General features: G+C 39.1%; 3 protein-coding genes across 25 annotated transcripts in view; 2 read left to right on the top strand and 1 right to left on the bottom strand.

Moving 5' to 3' along the window:
- Positions 1–4: 4 nt before the first annotated feature.
- LOC125765919 (nuclear RNA export factor 1-like) lies at positions 5–5,307 on the bottom strand. Its single transcript, XM_049431453.1, has 7 exons — positions 5,110–5,307; positions 4,116–5,002; positions 3,929–4,038; positions 2,041–2,077; positions 1,729–1,967; positions 1,501–1,669; positions 5–1,411 (listed from the first exon to the last, which is right to left on the bottom strand). Exons 1-7 carry the CDS (start codon positions 5,186–5,188, stop codon positions 962–964), a joined length of 1,971 nt encoding a protein of 656 aa, XP_049287410.1. The 5' UTR covers positions 5,189–5,307; the 3' UTR covers positions 5–961.
- Positions 5,308–5,786: 479 nt separating this feature from the next.
- Positions 5,787–11,088, top strand: LOC125765953 (isocitrate dehydrogenase [NAD] subunit gamma, mitochondrial). 6 transcript variants are annotated; one of them, XM_049431506.1, is made up of 6 exons: positions 5,787–5,952; positions 6,159–6,992; positions 7,058–7,244; positions 7,321–7,396; positions 7,879–7,935; positions 9,311–10,074. In XM_049431506.1, the coding sequence occupies exons 1-5, from the start codon at positions 5,896–5,898 to the stop codon at positions 7,904–7,906; spliced, it is 1,182 nt and encodes a 393-aa protein (XP_049287463.1). In that variant the 5' UTR covers positions 5,787–5,895; the 3' UTR covers positions 7,907–7,935; positions 9,311–10,074. The 6 variants fall into 6 exon arrangements, with proteins under 6 accessions (XP_049287463.1, XP_049287462.1, XP_049287466.1 ...); XM_049431505.1 differs by having other exon boundaries at positions 8,829–9,374; XM_049431509.1 differs by lacking the exons at positions 7,879–7,935; positions 9,311–10,074 and adding an exon at positions 10,584–11,088.
- A 1,266-nt stretch (positions 11,089–12,354) lies between these two features.
- Positions 12,355–23,379, top strand: part of LOC125765898 (low-density lipoprotein receptor) — a 161,643-nt gene continuing 150,618 nt past the window's right edge. For 2 of the 18 annotated variants that reach the window (XM_049431419.1, XM_049431417.1), the window contains exons 1-2: positions 12,375–12,534; positions 14,252–14,939. In XM_049431419.1, the coding sequence (XP_049287376.1) occupies positions 14,615–14,939 (325 nt within the window). In that variant the 5' untranslated portion in view covers positions 12,375–12,534; positions 14,252–14,614. The other 16 variants (XM_049431410.1, XM_049431408.1, XM_049431411.1 and 13 more) reach the window with 16 other exon arrangements.

Here is a 23,379-nt window from a genome sequence, read left to right as displayed (position 1 = left end):
ATAATTATTTTCGGTTTGTATCATTAGGTACATGATAAGTAGCACTATTTATTTTCAGCATTCGTTTCATGTTCTTTTAAGACTGTACAGTTTTACAACAATAGAAATGCCTGTTGAATAGAACACTACTGAGAGCTTTGAAAACTAAGCTAAAGAAGGTGTTACAGTTTTGCATAAAGTAAGTCAAAATGACCCTAAACTCACAAACCCTTCACGATTTTTCGTCATTTATTACGCGATTATGTTAACTTATGAAACTAAATAAAACTATAAACCGCAGAACTAATATGGTTGGCTGTATTGACTATATAAAAAAATTATCCTTTCTTCATTCATGCAGTAGAAACTGCATGATGTACATTCATGTATTTCATATGCAACACGAGATTTTTGAAATGGTGAATTGAACTATTTGCCAAACCCGTCCACTTTACTTCTCCATTACATCACAAAATTGTAATTAACTTTTTAACGCTGGCTGCGAGATGGATGATCATTACATAATTATTATAATAAGTAGTATTCCCTCTGCTTTGCTATCATTTCACACATTGAGCATTGTTTAGAACAAAGCAGAAACTATTTTTGTTTCCCGATTACGTACAACATAAAAGAAGTGATTTCGTCTATATAGTGATTACCGAAAGGGATTTTTCACTTCATAGCGCACTGTACTATAAAAAAAGCAATATAGCAACATATAAACTGTCCCATGACACGGTAGTGTTTTGTACAGAAGAGTGTCTGCATCTACAGACAATTCTCTTTTTCATGATTATAATTAAACGAATATTTGCTAAACGGCCATTTTGCGTTTGTAAACAGAAAATGAAAAATCGAAACGATATCATACGAAAATGAAACAGTTTCAGTAGCCAATTAAACTTGATCTGATCGGGTGTGAGATAGAAGCTTACAATCTAATACGAAAACACTGCTCAACTCGCCTAAAAAAACAGGATCAATTCGTGATGAACGCTTCCGGTGGTATTCGATTCTGTTTGTGTAGCTCAGCGAAAGAAAACTCTGCCCGTTGATAGTCCCAGTTGTTTTCCTGCAGACACATTTTGCTCCATTCGGTAGTCATTTTGGTCTGTACGGATAGTGCTTGTATCATTTGCAGCTTGGTATTATCATCTGGTACCATTGGAACGGCAGCTATTGTAGGGACAGCGACCGGTGCAGGTGTCGCCACGGTTTGTGCCATTGCTGCGCTGTTCACTGGTTTGAAGCACTTCTCCTCTTGCAGACGTGTTGCGATGTTAATGTGTATCATCTCGTTGCGTATGCAGAAGCCACCATTTGCCGGCACTATTACAAACGTCCGTTGAAATGATCGTAGCAAATCCGAACTCGCGTCTCCCTTCCGTTCCTTAAACGTACCATTGACGGTTAGCTGCAACATGTGGGGCTGTACGGAACGGAAATAACATACAAACATAGTTGTTAGGTAATCGTTCGGAATTGTACCAGATGTAGGCAAACAATTGCCAAACTTACTGTGAACAGCGTTAGGTCCACTGCGAACGTCGGCAAATCGTGTTTGGTTAGCGGTAGTGACGAAAGATGCGATACGACTTGTAGTCTCCCTTGCTTTAAAAGCCGGCAACGAGAGTCGAGATCCGTTTTATGCTTTATGTTACGTTGCCCCGATAGATACACACTCATCCTAAGGGACAATACCACAATTGAAGAATTTGTTTTTGTTTATCAAGCAATTTTACTTACTTTTGTTGATTCGTTTGATGTGATGTATTGACGGTATGCGAAAACATGACATGCTCGTGGTACGCTTCGAGCAGTGGTTGTCTATTATCGGAGTCGTAAATCGCGTAATATTGTTCTAAAAATTGCCGAACAATATCGGAACCATTCGCATCGCATAGGAACGAGGCCTTGGCCTCCGGAAGTTTCATATCATCTTCCGGTATATCAAAGCTGATTGGTGGCGGTAATTCGAAATTATCCTAAATAAAGCAAAGAAAAAATTTAACATTACACACTGATCACGTTCACTAGGGTAAACTCATCAATACTTACCAGCTTTATCACCTTGGGGAATCTTTTACGCACTTCACTATAAATAAACAGTACAAGATTAATATTATACATTACAATGCACGTGGCAGCAGCACATTCGTTGGGTGAAGCGTTCGATTCATTTCTATGCCGGTAGAATGGCCACAGCGTGTTGCCATTTTCGTTAGGAATTTTCTTATTAAAGATAAAGCGTTAGCAAAATTGTCCTTGTACGAGCGACACAGCAAGATGGCAACGATATTCTGTCTATTTAGACGATCTCTATTGCGCAATTCGAACTCCCGGATCGTCTTGAAACGTTGTTTAGTGGTTAAACCTTTTCTAGTTAACTGGAATATGCATCTTTTCTCTGATGAAATACAGAGTTCATACAAACTAACAAACAGAGATTGTTGCGTGCTCTACTCTAGAACCTTTTCTGGAGCTGGTTAAAGATTGAATTTCGCTTTGTCAAAACAATTGAGTTCCAATAAGTACAATAAGAACAGTACAGACACCCTTCATATACGTCTTGCATTGCAAGTTATAGTTTGTATCGTTGGACTTTCATTTACACCGTACACGACGATCGACGACAGATGTGACATACACGCAGAGCATATGTTGATTGCAATGTGCTTTGAATAGTTGTACGAGAAGCACTCGGTACAGTTCTTGCTACACATTCCCTTCGATTGCTGATACACATACTAATCACTGTGATGTGCTTTTGGGAATGCTCCATTCCATCCGATGGCTCACTCAAGTTAACGAACAGTAGTGGGGGTAGGATCATAACAATCCATTTGGTCAGGATAACTGGAAGGCTGTATGCCATACATATCCTCCAGGACCATTGTTCCGATCCGTTGAATGTATGTGATTTTGTGGTTTTGTTCGTTAATTCACCTTAGGCGAGTGGTTTGAGATTACTTCCGTGGCACGCAGGTATGCCTGTTTCTATGTATATCGCAACATCAGTTGCTTGCGGTGCTGTATAAAGCATAGGAACTCTTATATATTCTGACAAATCGTTTAGACAGTTAGAATTACGATAGTAACACAAGAGTAAAGAGCCTATCGCACCAATCTCTTTACGAAACGATCATACATTATGTTAATCTACTCTATTCTCTTCAATGCTGTTTCCAATTAACTTACGGTTTTTAACAAATCTCAAGACGAATGAAATGGTACAATTAAAAAAAGAAACGTCACCGAAAACCGATCGTTTCCAATCTAACTGTGATCTACTTCCTACAAATGACAATGCCTGTTACGCTTGATTCGAAATTGGCCATTTCTTCCGAACATAAACAATCAATCGAACGGAGTTTAGACATTTGTTTTCAATCTCAAAACAACGTTAGGAAAAAGGCATGATTTTAAAAACGCTTTTAAACACAATACTTGTTGTTGTTTTACGTTTGGCGCCAAATAGAATTAAAAGGTGTCGGAAATGGTTAAAAAGTTTCTAAATGCCATTGATTTTTTTTAGTAAATCGATACAGATAACTTATGGGTTTGTCGTTAATTATAGAAGAATGGCAAAGAATTGAAACCCTTTGATACAGTTTGGATCTATCTTCAAAGTATCTTCAACTTCCTGTTTCTAAATGACCAAATGTCCAATGTTTTCAACTTCCGACATGCACACCTCCCACTACAGAATTGCGTTTCGTTCCCAAACCAGTGTCTCCTGTTCGCCGCTCTGCTACGCCCCGTCGGACGAACATTTAGGCATCATCCGTCCAGGTTCTTATATTGAACGGGTAACACCAACACAACACCAACACGATGAATGTGTTATACAGGGAGGAACACTTGATGGTCAGTTCCATGACGCACGATTTCTGTCAAATATAAGACAACATAACTCGTTCACGTAACCCCGCACGCATTGATATACCTGATATAAGCCGTATTATCGTCGAATTGTTTCCGCAACGGATTGTCCTCCAGATTCAGCTCTACTAGTTTCAGATTTTTTAAACTGTCCAGCGTGCTAAGGTAGGGTATCTGCGGGACCGCATAAGGTGTGCGTTAGTAAAACAATATATTGGAACCACCGGGCCAGTAACATTCTTTAGACTTACCCGATTTTTAGCCAGATGAAGAATTTTTAAATGAGGCAACTTTGTAGCCATGGATTTCAAATGGTCCAACATGTACAGTCTGTTTTCGTTCAAATTTAGCGCTTCCAGTGCGGGAATGTGTTCCGCAATAATATCAACAGCCGCCAGCATAATCTGTGCACGAGCTAATGCGCAGAACATATCACTCAGATCGGGGTCGGCATGGAACTTGTGCAAATCTAACGCCTTGGTAACGGGATTGTATCGCTTTTCCATTGCTTGCTTCATGCGCATTTTTAGCTGGTCGTTCATCTGCGTCGGCGGTTGGTTATTGCGCACGTTTAACGTTAATCGCCGCCCATCGGGTGTCTCAATAGTACGGCTAGCCTGCAAGATGGAGCTTGCCACTTTGTAGTCCTCCACGAAGAATGATGCATGGAAATCGTTCGCTTTGTAGTATAGCGGAATGAACACCTGGGGGCTGATCGCTTGCTGAATCGAACGGAGGATAAAGTTCTTCTCGTATTTGTGTCCGTACGGTATCTTCACCTCGTACCAGGATGTTTGTGCGCCTTTCATCAGCTTTTTGGACAGGTTTCTGTCACTATTCATTCCCCGCGGTATTGGAGATCCGCTACGCCGTTGACGATCGAAGTTACGATTGTTCATACGCACGCGAGGATTGCCACTGTCGAAGGTATCACCACCCATCGCTTCGTCGTCGTCATTGATATGGGCGCGCATCTGATTCTCGGTGATGCGCCCCTTGCCACGGCCCCCGTTGAAGGGCTTGAAGCTAACACGCCGTTGCACGTTAGTCATGTTGCGGTCGTTCCTGTTTCTATCATTCCATTCGCCACCACGCTCAGTGCGATCGTCGTGCCCATGGTTTGGACCTATATCGGAACCTAACATAAACAAAGACCAATCATTGCTTGCAGTTCTCCATGCTTTCCAATGGGGAAGCGAGCACCAAAATGGCGGCGTCGAGCAAAAATCGCTTCCTTGCACTTACTGTTGTCGTAAAACCGATCGCCACCATAATTGCGACCACCGCGGCCACGAAAATTGCCATTACGCAGGTTTTTAGGCATGGTTTGTGTAAATTAGAACAAAAACAACAACGAAATTTCACGAATTGTTAAGCACGCAGCAGGTTTTTTCACTTTGCTGACGAATTGCTGAAGGGTATTTTTTATTCCTGGCAAAACAGGCTCGTACAGACAAGGTTACACCATTCTCGGATGTCACACATTATGTCAGATGAGAATGTGACATTTGAGACCAAGATTTAAGAGCAGATTATCAGTTTTTTAATGTTTTAGCAACTTGCGTGAACATGTTATTCGCTTAAAATAGTTGTTAAAATAAAATTAAGCTAATGAATGAGTTTTCAAAGGCCCCTAATTACATTACGACCTTTGCACACCGTTGTCACAATTTCAGAGATTTCCAGCCTCTGTGTACAGTGGTGGTCAATAATGTATGAATAATTAAAGATTTTTCTCTTTGTTTGTTTGGTAGTTCAATTATTTTGAACTTTTATACCTAGTAATGTGTAAAGTTTTGTAATTATTCTTTGTCCATTTCGTTTTTAAGACTGCGAAATTTGCTTGGTCGTAATTAAAAAAAATATATGTTCTCCATACCACTGTGCCAGCTGTCACGAAGATGTCAATGCGTTCTTATTTTCGTTGGCATTTCACCTTCGTTGCTGTGAAAAACACCGTGCAGGCAGCTTTCCACCGTAACACTTTTTCGTGAAAATCAACCAAAGAAAAGTGTGCTCCAAATCGGTACGATGGCGCTCCGATTGTTTCGCTTGAGCCAAGATGTGGTTACGCCGCTGATCAAGCGTGTAAGTAGAGAAAAAGGGTGTTCCGTTGCATGCTGTTCAAATCATTCGGAAGCTACACAGAAGAGCACCATGTTTGTGTTGACGGTCGTTCAGCGGACATAACATAACAGGAATCGTTACATAATTTAGATACCGTTCGTGGGTGGACGAAATGGGCTGTACTGGTTGATTTCTAACCGTGCTATTTTTCTTCCTTCATGCGATAGAACTGTACCGTTTCGGCGTTTGAACTCCAGCACAAGAATCCCGTCCAACGAAAGGTGGAACAAATCCCGAAAGCACAGTATGGTGGCCGCCACACGGTGACGATGCTACCGGGCGGAGGTATCGGTCCGGAGTTGATGAGCTACGTAAGGGAGGTGTTTCGGTTTGCCGGTGTGCCAGTGGACTTTGAAATCGTCGACATCGACCCGGCCAGTGAAGGAAACGATGACCTCGAGTATGCGATCACGTCGATTAAGCGGAACGGTGTTGCCATCAAGGGTAATATTGAAACCAAATCGGAAGCGACCGGTATTCTGTCCCGTAATGTTGCCCTCCGTAACGAGCTGGATTTGTTCGTCAACGTGCTGCACTGCAAATCGTTCAATGCGATACCAGCCCACCATCAGAATGTGGATGTTGTGATCGTGCGACAGAATACCGAGGGCGAGTATGCCATGCTGGAGCACGAAAGTGTACGCGGTGTGGTGGAAAGCATGAAGGTGGTTACGGTCGAAAATGCGGCCCGCGTGGCGCGGTTTGCGTTCGAGTTCGCCAAGAACAACAACCGTAAGAAGGTGACCACCATCCACAAGGCCAACATCATGAAGCTGGCCGATGGGTTGTTCTTGAAGGTGGCCCGTGACATTGCCAAGGAGTATCCGGATATTCAGCACAACGATATGATCATTGATAATTGCTGCATGCAGCTCGTTTCGAATCCGCATCAGTTCGACGTGATGAACACGACTAATCTGTATGGTAGTATTACATCGAATGTGCTTTGCGGTTTAGTCGGTGGTGCTGGTCTGTTTTCCGGCCGTAACTATGGTGATCATGTGGGTAGCTAGCGAAGCTCGTATGGTATTCATAACGTGCTGATACAATGGTAATTTCGTTGCAGTATGCCGTTTTCGAACCGGGCACCCGTAACACCGGTACGGCCATCGCTGGTAAGAACGTTGCCAACCCGGTTGCGATGTTAAATGCGGCGGTGGATATGTTGTACCATCTGGGGCATCGCTATCATGCGGATTGCATCTCCGACGCTCTTCACAAAACGATCGACATCGATGGAATTCACACACCTGGTAACATAGAAATGGTTTGGCAGCGTGCGCAAAGTGTTGTAGTTAAATTGTGTCCTTTTTTCTCTCTTTTATCTAGACCTTGGCGGTAGTAACACCAGCACCGACATCGTTCAGAACGTGCTGAAGCATCTGGCCGAGAAGAGAACATACTGGTAAGTGGTCTCATTTAGTTATCCCGTGTGCCTGCTGTATGTCTTCGCGTTTCGTTACCTCGTCTGCTCGTTTGATATTATTTGCTAGATTCTATGTTTGCCGTCAATGTTTGTGTCTTATTTTCTATTATGGATTCATTTATCGCCCATTAAATGTGTTACTTTCGTTTAGTGTATAGAACGTAGGTTAAGTTGTATTACGCTCATACCAACCGATGCGTCAATGTTCATCATTTATAAATAAAAAAAAAACAGGATAGGATACGCTAAATTAATTCGTGTGGCTCGAACACGAACATTCAGGTGCATTAATGCTTCCATTCTGGGTTTGTTTGTTTAGTCGCATCAGGGCATTTCTTCAAACCACCTTAAAACGACTGTGTACTGTGTTTTGCTAACAAGTTGTGAATGAATGTTTCCATTTTCTTTCTTCCATTACCTGCAACACTGTCCGAAACACCGCTTAACAATCTGCTAACCAGGCAACATGGATTATTGTACAATATTTAAACGCTTATACTACCCCGGGGGAAAAAATGGTACGCATCACTCTCAATAACAATACACACACTTACCAACAATTGCTGTTACTACGTGCGGTGCAAAAAAATCTAATTTTTGTTCATTAATTTTTGGTTGACCGATGGCCGGTGATGTACTTTCGAATTCTTGATTAAACGAGAGCTATTCGCTCACTTCTTACTCAGCTACGGAATAAAATTACATTTTTAAGCTAATATCTCAGTCAGTTTAGTTTTCTGTCACACTGTAATATAAGAGCAATCGATGGATATTTCCAATCATTTAGCAATATCATGTAGATAGTCATCTGTCATGGCTCATATTTCATTTATTGTTAATTAACAACGTTTACTATCAGATAGATGTGTTAAACTTTATATGAATTCGTTTTTACATTTGGAAATTTATGCTTTTAGGTGTAGTTCATAGATTTAGAGCATATGTATTGTATATGTTTTTTTCTATCATTTTTTACATCATAAATGGTTTATATGACATCAGAAAAGATCTCCATCATTCTTCGCTAAATGTGCTAATATAGATCCATTGTTTCGATAAACAGTTAGATAAGACATTTTTCAATGTTTTCCTTTACCCCGATAAAGTGTTTTTCCTAGCTAGAGTATAAATCAATCGTGTAGAAAAAGACGAATCCCGAAATATCAGCACCCGTAGAACAACAGATTGTTGTGGTAAAGTTTTGCTTTTGATAGAAGATCGCTTAGCGAACACGTTCAGTTCGGATGAGTAGTATGCACTATTCTGTTTACTGAAACTAAATTGGCACTAATCTTAACTTTCTCACATCCTTTTTTCCTACTACTTTCCTATTTTTCCCCCCTCTTTCTGCACTGCACCTTCCATTCTCTTTTTCCTTTGCTGGTTTTTCTTTCTGTAACGAACCGCTCAGGAGTGTTATAAAGGAAGATTGAACGTCTGTGCGCCAAAAAGGACAACTTCGAAGGCAGCCTGTTTGTGATTGTATGGGCATGGCATGCATCACTGCGAAGAAAATAATCCTGAAGTAATAACACGATTGATGTCGAACGAACATAATATTTTAATAGCTTAAATGGTACTACCATTTGTTAACGAAATTGCGCATCTTTTGCTACAATTGAACCATTCGAACACGCATACTAAACATAGTCAGCGATAATGATAATATAGTATGTATTGCACCGTATGTCCACGCATTACACTCATCGAACGCTGCACCAGCACACACGCACCAGCAACGCTGCTTAATAGTTGCTCTTAATCAAACACAGCTTTTTATTTGCTTTTACCACTGTGAAACACTTACGAAAATGGTGTCTTCGGTCGTATGCGGTGCTTTTTGGTTTTCCACCTTACCAACGTATTTCCCGATTGTTTGTTCTTTTCTAACAGGTTCCCGGCGTATGCGTACATGTGAGAAGTTAGGCTAGAACCGAAAACGAAGACAAAAAACAAACAAACTTAACCTAAACCAAAGGTCCTAACTCTGCAAACCTCTAGTACACTTCCACTTCCACCTTTATCCACCAATATCCAATTATTTTCTTTTCGGTTCATAACATCTAATCGCCATTCTGGGGGTTTGGGGTGTTTGTGTGTACAGCAATGCTCTATTGGTGGATGGGATTTGTTTCCTTTCTGTGGCAATGGATGATAGAGACAAAATCGGCAAAAAAAACATCGAAGGAGAAATCATTTGAATGGAAGCATAAATCGGCATTATAAGGAAAGTGTTACATTGGACGTTGGTGAGGAAATTGAGAAGCTATTTTCAACTGTTGGCAAATTTTGAGGGTTTACGAGTGACAAACAAAGAGAATTATAAAAACGAAAAAAATTACAAAAAATCCAAATTTACAAACAAACTGATATCTGTTTCCAAATCTTGTCCACCACTGTTGTGCTGTCGTGATTATTCCATCATAAAGTTGTGTGACTTTTCAATTACGTTAGTTCATCCCGTATTATGTTGTTTGGTATATTGTTTTGTTGTTAAACTATAACATTTTTTTATGTTCTTTTCTTTCTGTTTGTGAGTTTTGTTCACTTATTCCTATGTTTTCCTGTTGCCAATGACGTAAAATCGCAAAAAAAACAAGAAATTTTGTTGCAATATTGAATCCTTTACTTTAAGTTAATTCTTACCTTGAAATGATGCATTTTAACCAAAGTAGAGCCAGTTTGAAAGAGAAGTTATTTGGAAAGAAAGTTTGTTCTTCCTGCGATTGACGATCATTGACTGATGTGTGTTACTGGAGTGTGTGGGAAACGGTTATCCACTGTCGGTTCCGTTGCGGGATCTTCATGTTGCGTACTAAAATATTCGATACTGCAGACCACCTATGACCATCTGCATCGTTTTACCTTGTGATGTCATTATTGTTTTCAAATTCCTTTTGCGATCGAAAAGTGAGCTAAAAATTCTTCCAAAATTCAAATCTAGGTATTTAAAATATCATACGAATCAGTTGAGTCCACACCAAGATGTAGCTCACTTTTCTTCCCTCAAGATATGAAAAGATATCTCTCAATATTTTCCGAATATGTTTTGACACCTTTCTTTTTCTTCTGTTTTGCATTGAATGTAATGAAACCGAATATGATTTTGACTACAAATGCGTAAATGCGTGCCCCTGCGTACCCGTAAACATCCACGATTGTACAGAGTAAAACCAAGCTGATATCTTCACCATCTCCAATAAACTGCTTTGCCATCGTTGAGGGAGCGTCGAGTTGCGGCACTCGTGATCCTGCGCAAATCTTTATCCATCAGCTTCTGGGGCACTCTCTGCAGACTTGGGAAGTTACGTTATTGCCATATTTATTGTAATAGAGATCAGTTAGTGTTTTCCTTTGTTGAAAATTGTTATAATTTATTATATAGTTAAAACAAAATCCAAGAAAAAAAAACAAACAATTGCTCATCGCTTTCGGCCCGAGGTAGATGTTTGGAAATGTTTTCCAAATCTTCTGAGAACGATTCTAAAGTCATTGCCAGAGTATTATGAATGGAAGTGAAAACTGAAGGAATACAAATTTGGTAACAAAAAATTTCATTATCGTTTTTATGATTTAAAGTTAACGGAAACTGTTTGCTGATAAGTGGTGGAACCAAATAGATGTGATTAAGGACGGTTAAATACACGATCAACGTTTAATGAAATAACAAATGCTTCGAAGACAGTTTCATTGTAATGCAGTTTGAAAGAATTTTACACGATCTTTTGCCGGTTGTTATATGAAAAACTATTTCTATCGTAAAAGCTAACTTCTCCATCATTCTGCGAAACGAAAGTTTGGTTTTGTTCATATGACTTATGCTAATAACATACGTTCGTCGCCGATACCTACACGTGGCTCGTTTTATTACATGAGGGTGAGAACTGTGACGTTTCCACGGGGCATAGCGGAATGGCGTAACTGCTGCGCAATGCTCAAGGTGTACTTACGGAAATGTAAATAAACGCACATCGTACGATATTAGTTGCGCAGGCTGTCCGTATATTTCGCAAGGTAACTTTGACGTGGGTTATGTGTCCTCTGTGCTTTATAGCTAATCTTGAAAAAGATGTACTTCACCCCTAAATTAGTGAGATATATTTATTTGTTGAAATTGTATTAGTATCTTAGGAATCGGATAGAAACACCGCTACGTAACTGCTAAATAAGTATAAAAAAATGGTTGTTTCAAATTTCAAATCACCATTTTCTTTTATCTTACATGTCAGAAGGTAAATTTTATACATTTTTTGGGAAATTTTCAAATCCTTTAAACGTTTAAATATTGCACGTAAATCATTTCAGAGCAATATTACATCAAAATTAGTTGTGTAGTTCTTATCATAGAATAAATATTCCAAAGACATGTGACATGTAGAATTAAGCGCACTAAGCGCGCGGCCCGGTAGACTCTTTTATCCGGCCCGTAAAAGAATAGCGAGAACTTCGTCTATAGTTCCAGAAAAAAAAAATTTATCTGTTCTATGGACTCTCCAAAAATTGTTGAACATTAGACCGTTTGTAATTCACTGTCCGTAGATTAAGCCGTGAGTGTTGATACGTGGATATAGTTGTGAAGTGTTCTTTCCAATGCACCAAGGTCATGGAAACGAATCTCATCTGAAGCTAGGAAACTAGCAAACTAGCAAACTAACTATTCTCCATAACTTAATAAATAATTTAAACACGTTATAAGCACTTGTTGGTGCTACAGTTAACAAAAAACGCATTATTCCATGGTTATATATCATATTTCAATTATATAAAAAAATTAATAAATTAAATACAATATATTTATTTTCATCACATTTCGTTTACAGAAAGGTGCATTCAAAAAAAAAACAAAAATTATCGTATTGAATTTCACCCACGCATTGAAGTTCCAATTTCTGCGCGGTAAAGCATCGGTTACCATTTTTACCCATAGTGGCATCCTGTTGACTGGTTGCCTTTAAGTCTTTTTTTCTCTTTTCGTCAGTTTTTCTAGTACAGTCATTCGGTAAGGGTGCACCGTCGCGCTGCCGTGGTGTTCGTGCAGTATCTGTTCGTTTGCGTAATAATGATCCACTCTTGCCGGGCAAATCGATGGCCTTCTAGCGGGTGATGCGCAGCATTCGGTACATGTGATAAAAATGAAATTGTTTACCGTACAAGTGTCGCTTATTAAGAGTTGCTAATAATGCGCATCGCACCCGTGGTTCGGTACGGTGTTTAGGACGGAGTTTCCGTGTCCGATCGCTACCATCCATGGGAGTAGAGTAAAAATAATATATCGTACGCATCGTACGATGTTTGTGCGACGTGCGTGCGTGCGTGTGTGTGTGTGAGAGAGAGAATTGATGGTGGGTGACGATGATTTTGGCGATGTAGAAAAGCGAACCGGTGCCGTGTTTGTGCAGTAAATGAATGTGAAAAAGTCCACCGTTGATATCTTACTGTTGTTAGGATATAAATTTACAATTATCTGTTAACTTTCGGCAATCAAAGTTTGCAGCGAAACAGCCCGAGGGCTACCTGGTTCAGCTGTCAAAAATGGAATAAAAACATGCTTCGAGTAGGCGGAAGAGAGTACGCACCTGGTATGGTACAAAAGAGAAATAGAGAAATCAACATCGGCATGACTGTTGTGTTACAGGTAGTGCCCGATATATTCGCTATCTGATATACGAACGGGTTTTTTTTTTATGAATTCCTACTCGAAGTAACATAAAATCGTTTAATAATGCATTTTAGTTTGATACGCTAAGCCACGTTGTTTTGGTTTTTTAAACCGCTAAACCGACTCTATAACGATGAAGTATAAACAAACTCTCGATAAAAGTTCGTGATAGCTACGCACTTTCTCATCATAGTAGCTTCGTATGTCCAAAAAATGCGTACGTAGTGTATGCGATTTTTTTATGCTCGCTTTTACACCTGCTGGTATCGAATGATATTGTGAGTGAGAGAAAGGGAGAGAGAGATCTTAACAATGGGATAAATGCACGAACCGGTTAGAAATGTGCAAAGGTTGTGAATTTAATTTGTTATTGTGTATCGTTCGTTTGTTTTTGTACGCGAGTTATGTAAATCGCATAGAAAAAAAAAATTAATTTTTCTTAAGCGCAAATGCTTCGATTAAATATTCTTAGTGTACCGTTTCTTTCCGAAACTAATGGTATTTCAACGATTGACCCACTCACGTACACACACGCACACGCAGTTCGGTAATAGCATTGAATGCGCGGAAGCAACTACGCATCTCTCAGAGTGTACATTCCTTCATGTCTCTACCGAAAAGCATGGATGCTGGATTGTCCTTTTCTCAGTATGGAAAATGGTGTGCGTGGTACACTCATTTGCGCTCTCGCGTCGGTATCTCGTACAGTGAAGTGATAAGCAGCAACAGCGGGGGCAACTCTTCCTATCTCCGTCGGTCGTCGGTGGGTTCGTCAGTAAGCCAGGACAGCAGCCAGGATCCCTGGGGATGGTTGGGTTGTGCTTTGTGCTCTGGCAAAAACGTGTCGCATTCGGGACGGTCCGGTACTGTCGAGTAGAGCCGGTGGTGCGAATTGTGTGTGTGCTGGCCAAGTGTTTACGTGCCACATCGTCCTGCGAAGTGTGGGTTATCGATATTCAGTTAGCATCTGTCGACGAGCAGTCGTGAAATTAAACCTCAAAAATTGTAGTACCAAGTGTGTGAATCCAGTTCCTTTTGCAAGTGGACCACGTTTTTTCTTAATCGGGTGTTTTTTTTTCGCTAAAGTGTCGCGAATAATCACATTTGTGCGTTTGATTTTTTGTTTTAAATAAGTTTGTGAAAAAGTTAAGTAAATGTTTCTGCTTTCATTTTAGCAAGTGAAAAGTGTTATTGTGTTGTGCGTTCTGTTCAGTATGTGAAATCCCTCGTGTGTATGTGTTACCAATCGTTCAATTAAAGAATAGCAAAAGAAATAATAATGTGTCCATTTTGGTTGATTCGCGTAATCTGTGTTGCAGATGAAACATGTGCTTCGTAAAACAAAAATCCAAGTGTATGTGTGCGTGCTAGTGCAAATCCTTATCCCCCCGTTTTTTCCCATAAGTTCCTTGTTGCAGCAACGTGTGTTGCGGTAAAACAAAAGCTTTCGAAGCAGTAGTAGTAGGCGCGTGTTGTGGTGAAATAAAAAGGTTAAAAAGCGTTCGAACGACAGTTTCCGCAAAAAAAAAAAAAACAAAATGGAGCATCAGCACAAGATAAAGCATTATAGAACATGGCTCATGACATTGCTCGTCCTTGCGTCGCTGGTCGTGGTAAATGTGGCCGGTGCCGGTACCGACAAGCTGGAAAAGTATGCAATGCAAGAAGCGATGGCCAAAGAACATGTGCTTAAGAACAACATGATCCCGGAACAGGAGCAGGCCGTAACGCTGGTGGATGGCAAGAATCTGACAGGTTCGTTGTTTGCCAAGGCGAAACCAACGGAGTCGCCAGCTACCGGTGCACCTAGCGGTGGTACTGTGACGCGTCCGGGGAAAACGACAACCGGATTTCCCAATGAATGTGAGTAGAGAGTTTTGCTTTTCAGTTTTTTAGTTGATAACATTGTATGGCAGGATATTGTCCATGTTAAAGTTCTTTTATTTTTTTAATCAAACTTCCTTGTACTTATTTCATTATTTTTCACTTTTGTTCTTTTAATTGTTCTGTTCTTGTTCTCTTAGTTAATTGTTCTTTTGATATATAAACTTTCGAATATGTATGTTGCTTTACTTTAATTTTTTTTACTTCTTCTAATACAATTGTTAATCTTTACTTGAAAATGACATTGCACCGTGTTTAACAATGAAAGTTACTGTTTTATATAAATTTATTTCATTCCTTACATGTTTTTTCCTCTGGTTTGCATGTTCTGCGCATTGCATATTGATTGTTTTCTTTATTTTTACGATCTTTCTACTTCATTGTTGTTTTTTTTATTAATAAACAAAGTTTTTGTAAGTTCATCTAATATGTTATAAAAGTCTTTTCATTTAAGAGGGTTATTTTCAAGGGTAATTAGATTCATCCTTTACACAAGACCGGTGTTTGAAAAGAGTTGGAATTGGATAGAGAAAGTTTTTTTCCCCACCCAAAAAAGCGTCGGCCAAGCTGCTGTGTAAGGTTTTTTTCTTTTTGTGATAACTTTTACCTCAGTCATGCTACTTTTATTCTTAATGTCTGGTCTGGAAACCATGTAATATACACTGGCCACATACTAACAACCAAAAACCGTTCTTCGCTCTGCAGTGGTGCATGGTGCAGCGAGTAATGTCGAGGGTTTTTGTTTTGCTTGAGTAACTTTTGGCACACGAAGATGATGTGATGATAAGTCCGGATGGATAGCGACCCGAGACGTGTGCTACACTATCTATGAGCATAATAAGAAAAACTTTTGCTGACTGTTAAAGGGAACGAAACCTTTTATGTACATGTGCTTCATATTCATTTTCTTTATTATTCTAACAATTTAAACAGTCGCATCCGTAGCCTGATATACTTGTAACCTACTGGAGGCGGCTGTGTTCTGCATGCTTTTCAATTTTATCCAACCATCACTCCATCACACTCAGCACAACTTTACCCCTTTTTTCTCTTTATCACGTCTTTCGGTGCGTGACGGGTTGCCGAGTTCAAGGATGCATATATCGATCGCACTAAAGCATGATAATGTTACAACACTATTTTTATGCTTCAGATGCATAGTTTGGTCAGATTTTGCAAGTACTTTAAAGTAGATAAGAATAACAATTGTTCATGTATTTAAATACATAGGTATTACATTTTAACATTCACGAATGAAATATTTTTCGCTTAATTTTCAAACACGAACTAACTAACAAAAAACGAACATATTTTAATTTTTTCTTTAAGAAATGGTAAGTTCATTAGATGTTCATTAATCATAACAAGCTCAACATCAAAGCATCATTCAAATAAAATAGAAAACAAATTTCAAAAGCTTTGATTTTTCTTCTCATATTTCGCACGTTTCGCTTAGTACCTTTCCAAGGTTTCCATGGTTCACTCAACGGGAGATCACGTGGTATGTTCTGTTTGGAATTAAAATTCCCGAACTGTAGTTTCTCGCAATGCAAGAACGTCTCCCGTATTCTGATTAATGTTGCTAATGGCGATGCATCATCGTGTCGGTGTTTCGAGTGGTTTGCGTTTTTATTGCTGATAATTTGCAGTTCAACTCAGTTGCATCCCCCGGTTCCCGGTCGTTCAACGAAAGAACGCGGGAGACCTCGGCATAAACATGTGAGAACGCACTTTCCTATGTGCACCATATGGTTATGCTGCCAACATGAACAGGCGAGAATATTATGCCGTTTTGCTGTTGTTTATGCTTTACTAAAACGTTTCATGTGGATGCATCGGTTCTTCGTTGGCTCATTAATAACATCTGAATTTGAAGTTCTTTTCAGCTGTACGACAACCACCAGCTGTGAAATTACACTACCTGAGGGAATCGATTTCATTATTGCTCTCATGAGATCGTTTATGCATTTGGTTGATTTGTGGATTTCGAAGAAGCTGTAAACGAAAAATGTTTTCTGTATTTCGATTTGCTTCGTTTTAATGTATTACATTCCGGGATATAAATGCTATGAATTCGTAATGAAATTTATAACCATAAATATCTTCAATTCCATGAATCTTGAATAACATAACAAAAATATTTCTTCGAATATATAGGAATCGTAGGCCGTATCTGGAATCTGGCCAATTTTGATGTTATTTTTTAATTTTGATTTGTTCTCGATCAAATTTCAACCAGCACTAATTAATGTCTTTCTTTCGTGAAGCTTGTAAAACTGATTCTGATTGATGCATTTCGGCAGCTACCATTCATCGTAAAGTATGATTTCGTATCATATTTCCTATTCATTCCTGCCTTATTTATTGATCGAAATAATCCGAACAAGGCACATTCGTGGCATGTGGCATTGCGGAAACGGTTGGAATAAATTAGGAAGAATTCGATTAATACTTTCCAAAACGCTGATAGAGAACTTTGCCTGCTTAAATGGATTTAATTTCCTATGTTTTTTTTTGTGTGTTTTGGTGGCGTAGAATGAAATGAGTTGCTTCGCTGGCGTAATCTTGATGCATTGCGGCATTAATTAAATTTTAGTTATGTATCATAACTCGGGCGCTTTCAGTCTGGGCTGGGCGGGTGTCGGGTGTCGGGTTGAGTGTTTGTAGCACGTGAGATTTGGTTTTATATCTTCGCAGTATGTACCGTCACGAGCAAAGAGGCGTATTAATTTGATTGAGTTTTTTTTTATCGAAAGCCGTAGTTTCATTGAATTAATTTTAATATTTTGCATTTCGAGCGAAAGTGTGTGTATGGTAGAATTGCCGTCAAGTGATGTTCTCATACTGCAGTTAGTATGAAAATAATTGGATTGATAGAATCTATATACCAAAAACGCAGCTCGGTGGTGCATGTGATAAACGGCGCCGGTCCACATGGCAGGACCGGGTTCAGATCCCATCCGGACCGTTCCCCCGTAGCAAGGACTGACTATCCGGTTACCTGGTAAAATAAGTCTAATAAGCCAGAAATGGCCGGCGTTACCTGTAAGGTCGTTAAAAGCCAAGATGAGAGATACCAAAAACGCGTCGTCCATGGTGGTGTGCGTTGACGCTTGGATCTCATGCACCGAAGCTTGTGGAACAAATCTCTCCTGGAGCGACCTTTCTAGTAGAGAAAAAGACTTTTTTCCCTGCATACAAACTTTTTGTTGTAATGGTTAATAGAATTTGATACTCTGAGTTAGAAAGCATAAATTTTAACTCAATATCTGTCAAAACATGAAGCAAATCCCAGCGAGGAATTAATAACACCAAATCATGCTAAAAAATCTCCTCGACGCTTTGGTCTTTCATTATATTAAATGATCGGAGAATTTTCTTGAAAATTACATATTTTATTTATTATTTTATTTATTACTTCTTTTATTTTTATTTATCGAAAATAAATTATCAAACATTCATAGTTAACGTTTGTTAAGATTTCCAAAAAATATAGGGAACATGGCATAAATCATGGTCAGGCCTGATAGAAAAATATTTTATTTTGACATTTCTCAAGTTGTTGATTGAAAGTTACATCACAAAAAGAATGTAAACTAAACTTAAACATTATTAAAAAAATATAGTTGGTAAAGGTAGTTTACTTGTTGTGGAACAAAAAATGGGATATCTTTCCTTTCGAGAAACCCTGTAATTCTTGTACGTGGTTCGATAGTAGATATTTGTTAGTACATCGTCCTTTTAATATTATGTTATTTAAAGAGTATTTGAACAACATTCAATAACTGATCAGCCATCGTTGTTGTCTCTGTTGTGAACGGAGATGAACTACATGACCCGATTCACTCTTCTCGTCTTCTCTTCTGTATTTGATGCCCGAAAAGCAATCGACCGGCCGTGCCACTTTTCAAGGCCAATCGTACTGTTAAAAGTGTGCGGAAACAAACAGTAATTGGTTGGGTAGCAAAAAAAAGGGGGTTAAATATCACCGCATTTGGTGAAATCAATCGATGGTGTCGGCTTCCCGATAGACCAGATCGATGAAACTACACCCGATCGAACCGAACCCATTTGTTGTGTCGTAAGTTATTTTTAGTTGTCTCATTACTTTCTCCCTTTTCCCCGGCGATAGGGTTTGTCCAACTACGGAAATGGGTGAGTGCAGGGATACGTCTAGAATTGTTCATCTAGCAGATGTGGCACCGTTGCAACACGACGGGGCCTGATTTAGTTTGATGGTGGTGTTTGAGTTTGTGGTTCTTTGCACAAATACAAAAAGGGCCCAGTTCGGCCAAGTTAGCTGGTGTACCGTAAACGGATGTAAAACGAGATGGACGGAACACGGAATGGAACCCCTCCGCAACTTGGTTGAGAAACGCGGAGAATCCGAGGGTGGTTATGCTCTAGGTCATATTCCAACATATTTCCTCCCATTGGTGATATTGTTCACTGGTCGCGACAGCAAATTTTATAGTAAAGAATTTTATCGTGGATGTTTAGTGCCCCGAGTTCCGTTGAACCCGGGGTATGATGCTCACAGCGCCGTTTTGCTTCGTCGACATTTATATGACTGCGTGGCAATAAACATCATGGCATCTTTTTCTTCACGTTTCCATAAAGGACACCATGGGTTGCCATTCTGTGTGCCATCCTCTCAGCACATTCTTTTCCTTTTCATTTTATGTGTCAAATTGCCACATTCTTCTTCCTCACCGAAGATAGTTTCATGTGGGAATGTGGGAATAGGTCAACTTTGTACTACGATTAATTGATGATGATGATGATGATGGTGTGATGGCGACAAACACACAGACGAGAAAAGATGATGTGTGCGAAAAATATGCCGATATATGTATTGTTATCGGACTGAGATCAGGGGTTGATGTGCGAAATGGTCACAAATTGCTTGTCGCCAGTTCTTGATATTATCGATGTTTGGTTTGGATTGCCGTTACGCTTTTCCCCTGTTGGCATTTAGAAGATAAGAAATATGGAAAGAATGTTATTCTATTTCCAACTATGAGAAGGATCATTTACTTGGGGGAATGAGAATTGCTTTGATAATAGTTAAAGCACTTTATCAATTACTCTTTGTTCAAATTCTGGTTGGATTCTTTTATGTAATGAGAAAAATATTCATCAAATTATTTGAGGTGATCTTCTTCGTGATTCCCTTTCAAGGAGCACTTACTATTCGCCCGACCGAGTTATTGAAGATTCTTGAAGATTCAAATTCTTGGAGAAATTGTTGAAGTTATCATTGAAGGGAGTCATATTAAAATATAAAACTTAACCAGGAGATCTCCAAAAACTTCAAGAATCGCCTAGATGGAAATAGTTTTTAGATCCAAATAATTAGATTTATATCTCACTTAGACTAAACGCTATATCTGGTTTAAAAATAGCTTATTTTAAGAGCTTTTACTGTACAGCACAATGTACGATATTTGTTAATCTAAATGTTCAGGCATCTCAACAATGAAGGGAGAAAACTGTTTACCAATTAAAATGGCATTGTAACTCGGGTGCGAAAATTGACGAGGGTCGGTTCTATCGCTCTGCAGATTGACAATTAACGACGTCAGTGTTAAACTGACGGAGGGGGAAAAAAGTAGACATCAATTTAGAATCGTGGTCGTCAGCATTTTATCGCTGTTTTGCTCGTTTCAATCAAGCTGTCTACTGCCTTGACCACGCACTTGCGGTTTATGCTGTGGTAGCTGTCAATCACCTCGGAACGGTTTAATCCTTAACCATTTTGCTAGAACTTCAGCCAAACGCCCACACCGAGTGAACTCCGTTGCCGTTACCTAGCGTTACGCCAATGGTCGCGGCTAAGAAAGTCCCCCTCCGGATTGCATGACACCTAATCTTTTCCGTCCCCATTGGATCAGGGGTTGTGGTTAATCCAATTCATTCGCCGGAAAGGATTACATGCTTCGGAAACTGATGCAATTTTTGGACATTAAGCTCGAAGGGCAGTTACGCGCCTTTGTCTGTATCGGGTGAGATGCGTCAATGTTGTGTGCCGTCTGTGACTCGTTGTTTGGTTTCGTCAAGGGCGCAAAAACCAGCGCGATCATCAAAAGCAAAACCCGGGATCGGTTAAAACCGTTTAATCGTGGCTTAATCGAGACAGATTAGTGTAAAATATTTGCTAGCGACAGCGATTGAAAGATAAAGAAGGGACCGTTAACAAGCGGTGTGAAAAAAATCCTTGACAAGGGACTAACATCGCTAGATCCGATGTGCATTGGCGTTCTTAGCTAGACGATAACGGAAAAGGAAGATAAAATCTGTTTATTTTAAATTTATTTTCAATAACTGTCATGCTTTATGGCTAGTGTCTGTAATCCAAAAATAGCACATCAACGTGGGACATCAATCATTTTTATTATTATCATTTTTAAATTATTTTTATTATGGTTCGCCTGTATGACATGTTCATATTTTTAAGATAAAGATAAATTTTATTACTAATCATGTTTTTTTTTTCAAATTATTTCTAAAGCACCTCAGTGTAATACGTCTAATACTTCTTTTAATATTTTTCTTCAAAGTTTTTCATTTTATAATTTCTTACTTAAACGAAAGATCAAGGAATTCTGATCGTTGGTTCATCGTAGCATGAACAATTTCATATTCTCATAAGCACAAAAGCATAAAATAAAAAAAAACTTTGTTTGCTGATTGACGTCCTTAAAGGTTGAAAATTTTGGCAATGTGGTTCGCCACGGTGTTGCAGTTTTTTCAACTTTCCAGCAGTGCTTTTTGATGAAATTTTATCCATACCATTGGTGCGTGGGAAAAATAAACGAACACTTCAGTTTGGTTGTAATAACATCTGCTAAAGGTAAAAAGTCCCATTTGCTTCGTTCAGTGTTTGAGCATTCCATTAGTAATGCATGTATGCGTTTGATTAAGATTGGTCGAGACGTTTTCGAGCATAAATCAGACATGCTTCTAGACATGACTTGATTTTTTCTATCTCATCTTTATCAAAGAGCGGTTCGCAAACGAGGGACTTGAAGCGTTTTGATGTGTTTCACTTCGATTGAACATCACAACGCAAAAGGATGTTACCTTTTTTCATTCGTGGAAATCACAAAATATGTTCGCAAAGTTTAATTATAATCATTTTGTTTTTTTGTGTACAACACATAAATAGCACAATCTTAAGCATTTTTTTTTTTTTTTTTTTTTTAAGCATATGTAAGACGAATAAATTCTAGCAATGCTGATTGGTTTTCAGATAAACGAATTCTGTTTTGTTGTGTAAAAGTGTCTCTGCCTAATTGTTGGTTTCCCTAGGCCAATTTGCATGAAGCTGACTCAACAAATTTAGCATCGACTGTCCGTAACTCTGTAACCTTTTCTGGTACGTTCACGATTGCTCGAGGTACCTCAGACAGCTCGTCGACAATTTGACGACCAAGCTCAACGAAAATGGATGCGGTTGTTTACGTGTGCATTTAGTTAATACACAAACACTTTCTACTTCTTCGACGGAATGTGCTGTGTTAGTGTCTAGCTGATTCTTAATTGTGTTTATGTTAGTTTATCTAAAGGAATAACAAGCTCTGTTTACGTTTACGGCAACTTTGTTCATCATTCTTTGCGTTGGGTTTTGGATGGTTTCGTAAAGAATTAAACATGAAACGTACGCTACTGTGTACGTCCTGCTTTTTTCACTTCTTTCGTGTAATTTTAATTGTAAAATGGAACGCCGATCCGTGCAGCTTTTAAATGACAGTTCCATAAGCGATTTTACATATTAAACGAGAAGGAGATGGTGGCGAACAATGAAGTCCTCAGCTGTAGTTGATAAAATTAGTTAAAATTTGATTAAAAATTACAGTTTTCTTTTGCAACGATAAACCATTAAGAAAAACCGATAAATCATACCTTGTGTATTATTATCCGTGGTATCCACTTATCCGGCCTGGTATAAAGTAAACTTTAAACTAATAAAACACAACTTATTCAGTGTGTTATTATGTTACCATACTACTTATACAAAGCTCATGGACATAATGAATGTGAGATACAAATATAAATTGTTTCTATTCATTTCTGTTCCACGAATCATGCGAGCGATACCGAAGCATTGACAACCTAGGTGTCGAAGCATGACCCATACTTACATAAAACGAATGACCAAGTGTGGATGACGAGTAAGTGTCCGAGTTGTCAATCGGGCCAATTTAATTAAAATGTCAATCAGAGCCAATCACAACTTACGGCATATTCGGTGCGTATGAACCGTGCCGAGAGCGTTTGTCATTTATGTTGCGAAAATTCCAAGAAACGTTTTGAATGATCAGGTCAGTCATAACTGGGTGGCAGTTTGCATGTGGTGTTTTGTGGTGAGAAATGCCTGGAGGTGACCATGGGAGCATAAACGTGCAATGAGTTCTAA

The sequence above is a fragment of the Anopheles funestus genome, chromosome 2RL, assembly GCF_943734845.2.
Source record: "Anopheles funestus chromosome 2RL, idAnoFuneDA-416_04, whole genome shotgun sequence".
NCBI lineage: Eukaryota > Metazoa > Arthropoda > Insecta > Diptera > Culicidae > Anopheles > Anopheles funestus.
Note: the sequence above shows the minus strand (reverse complement) of the source record. Positions and strands in the feature narration are given on the sequence as shown.

Bases quoted from the DNA above. Each gene is read 5' to 3' on its own strand.
- LOC125765953 (XM_049431506.1), top strand. From the start codon at position 5,896: ATGGCGCTCCGATTGTTTCGCTTGAGCCAAGATGTGGTTACGCCGCTG. The intron at 6,993-7,057 runs GTGGGTAGCTAG...ATTTCGTTGCAG, and splicing joins GCCGTAACTATGGTGATCAT to TATGCCGTTTTCGAACCGGG. The intron at 7,397-7,878 runs GTAAGTGGTCTC...TCTGCTAACCAG, and splicing joins GCCGAGAAGAGAACATACTG to GCAACATGGATTATTGTACA.
- LOC125765919 (XM_049431453.1), bottom strand. From the start codon at position 5,188: ATGCCTAAAAACCTGCGTAATGGCAATTTTCGTGGCCGCGGTGGTCGC. The intron at 1,670-1,728 runs GTAAGTAAAATT...ATTGTCCCTTAG, and splicing joins CATCAAACGAATCAACAAAA to GATGAGTGTGTATCTATCGG. The intron at 1,412-1,500 runs GTAAGTTTGGCA...CGTTCCGTACAG, and splicing joins TGGACCTAACGCTGTTCACA to CCCCACATGTTGCAGCTAAC.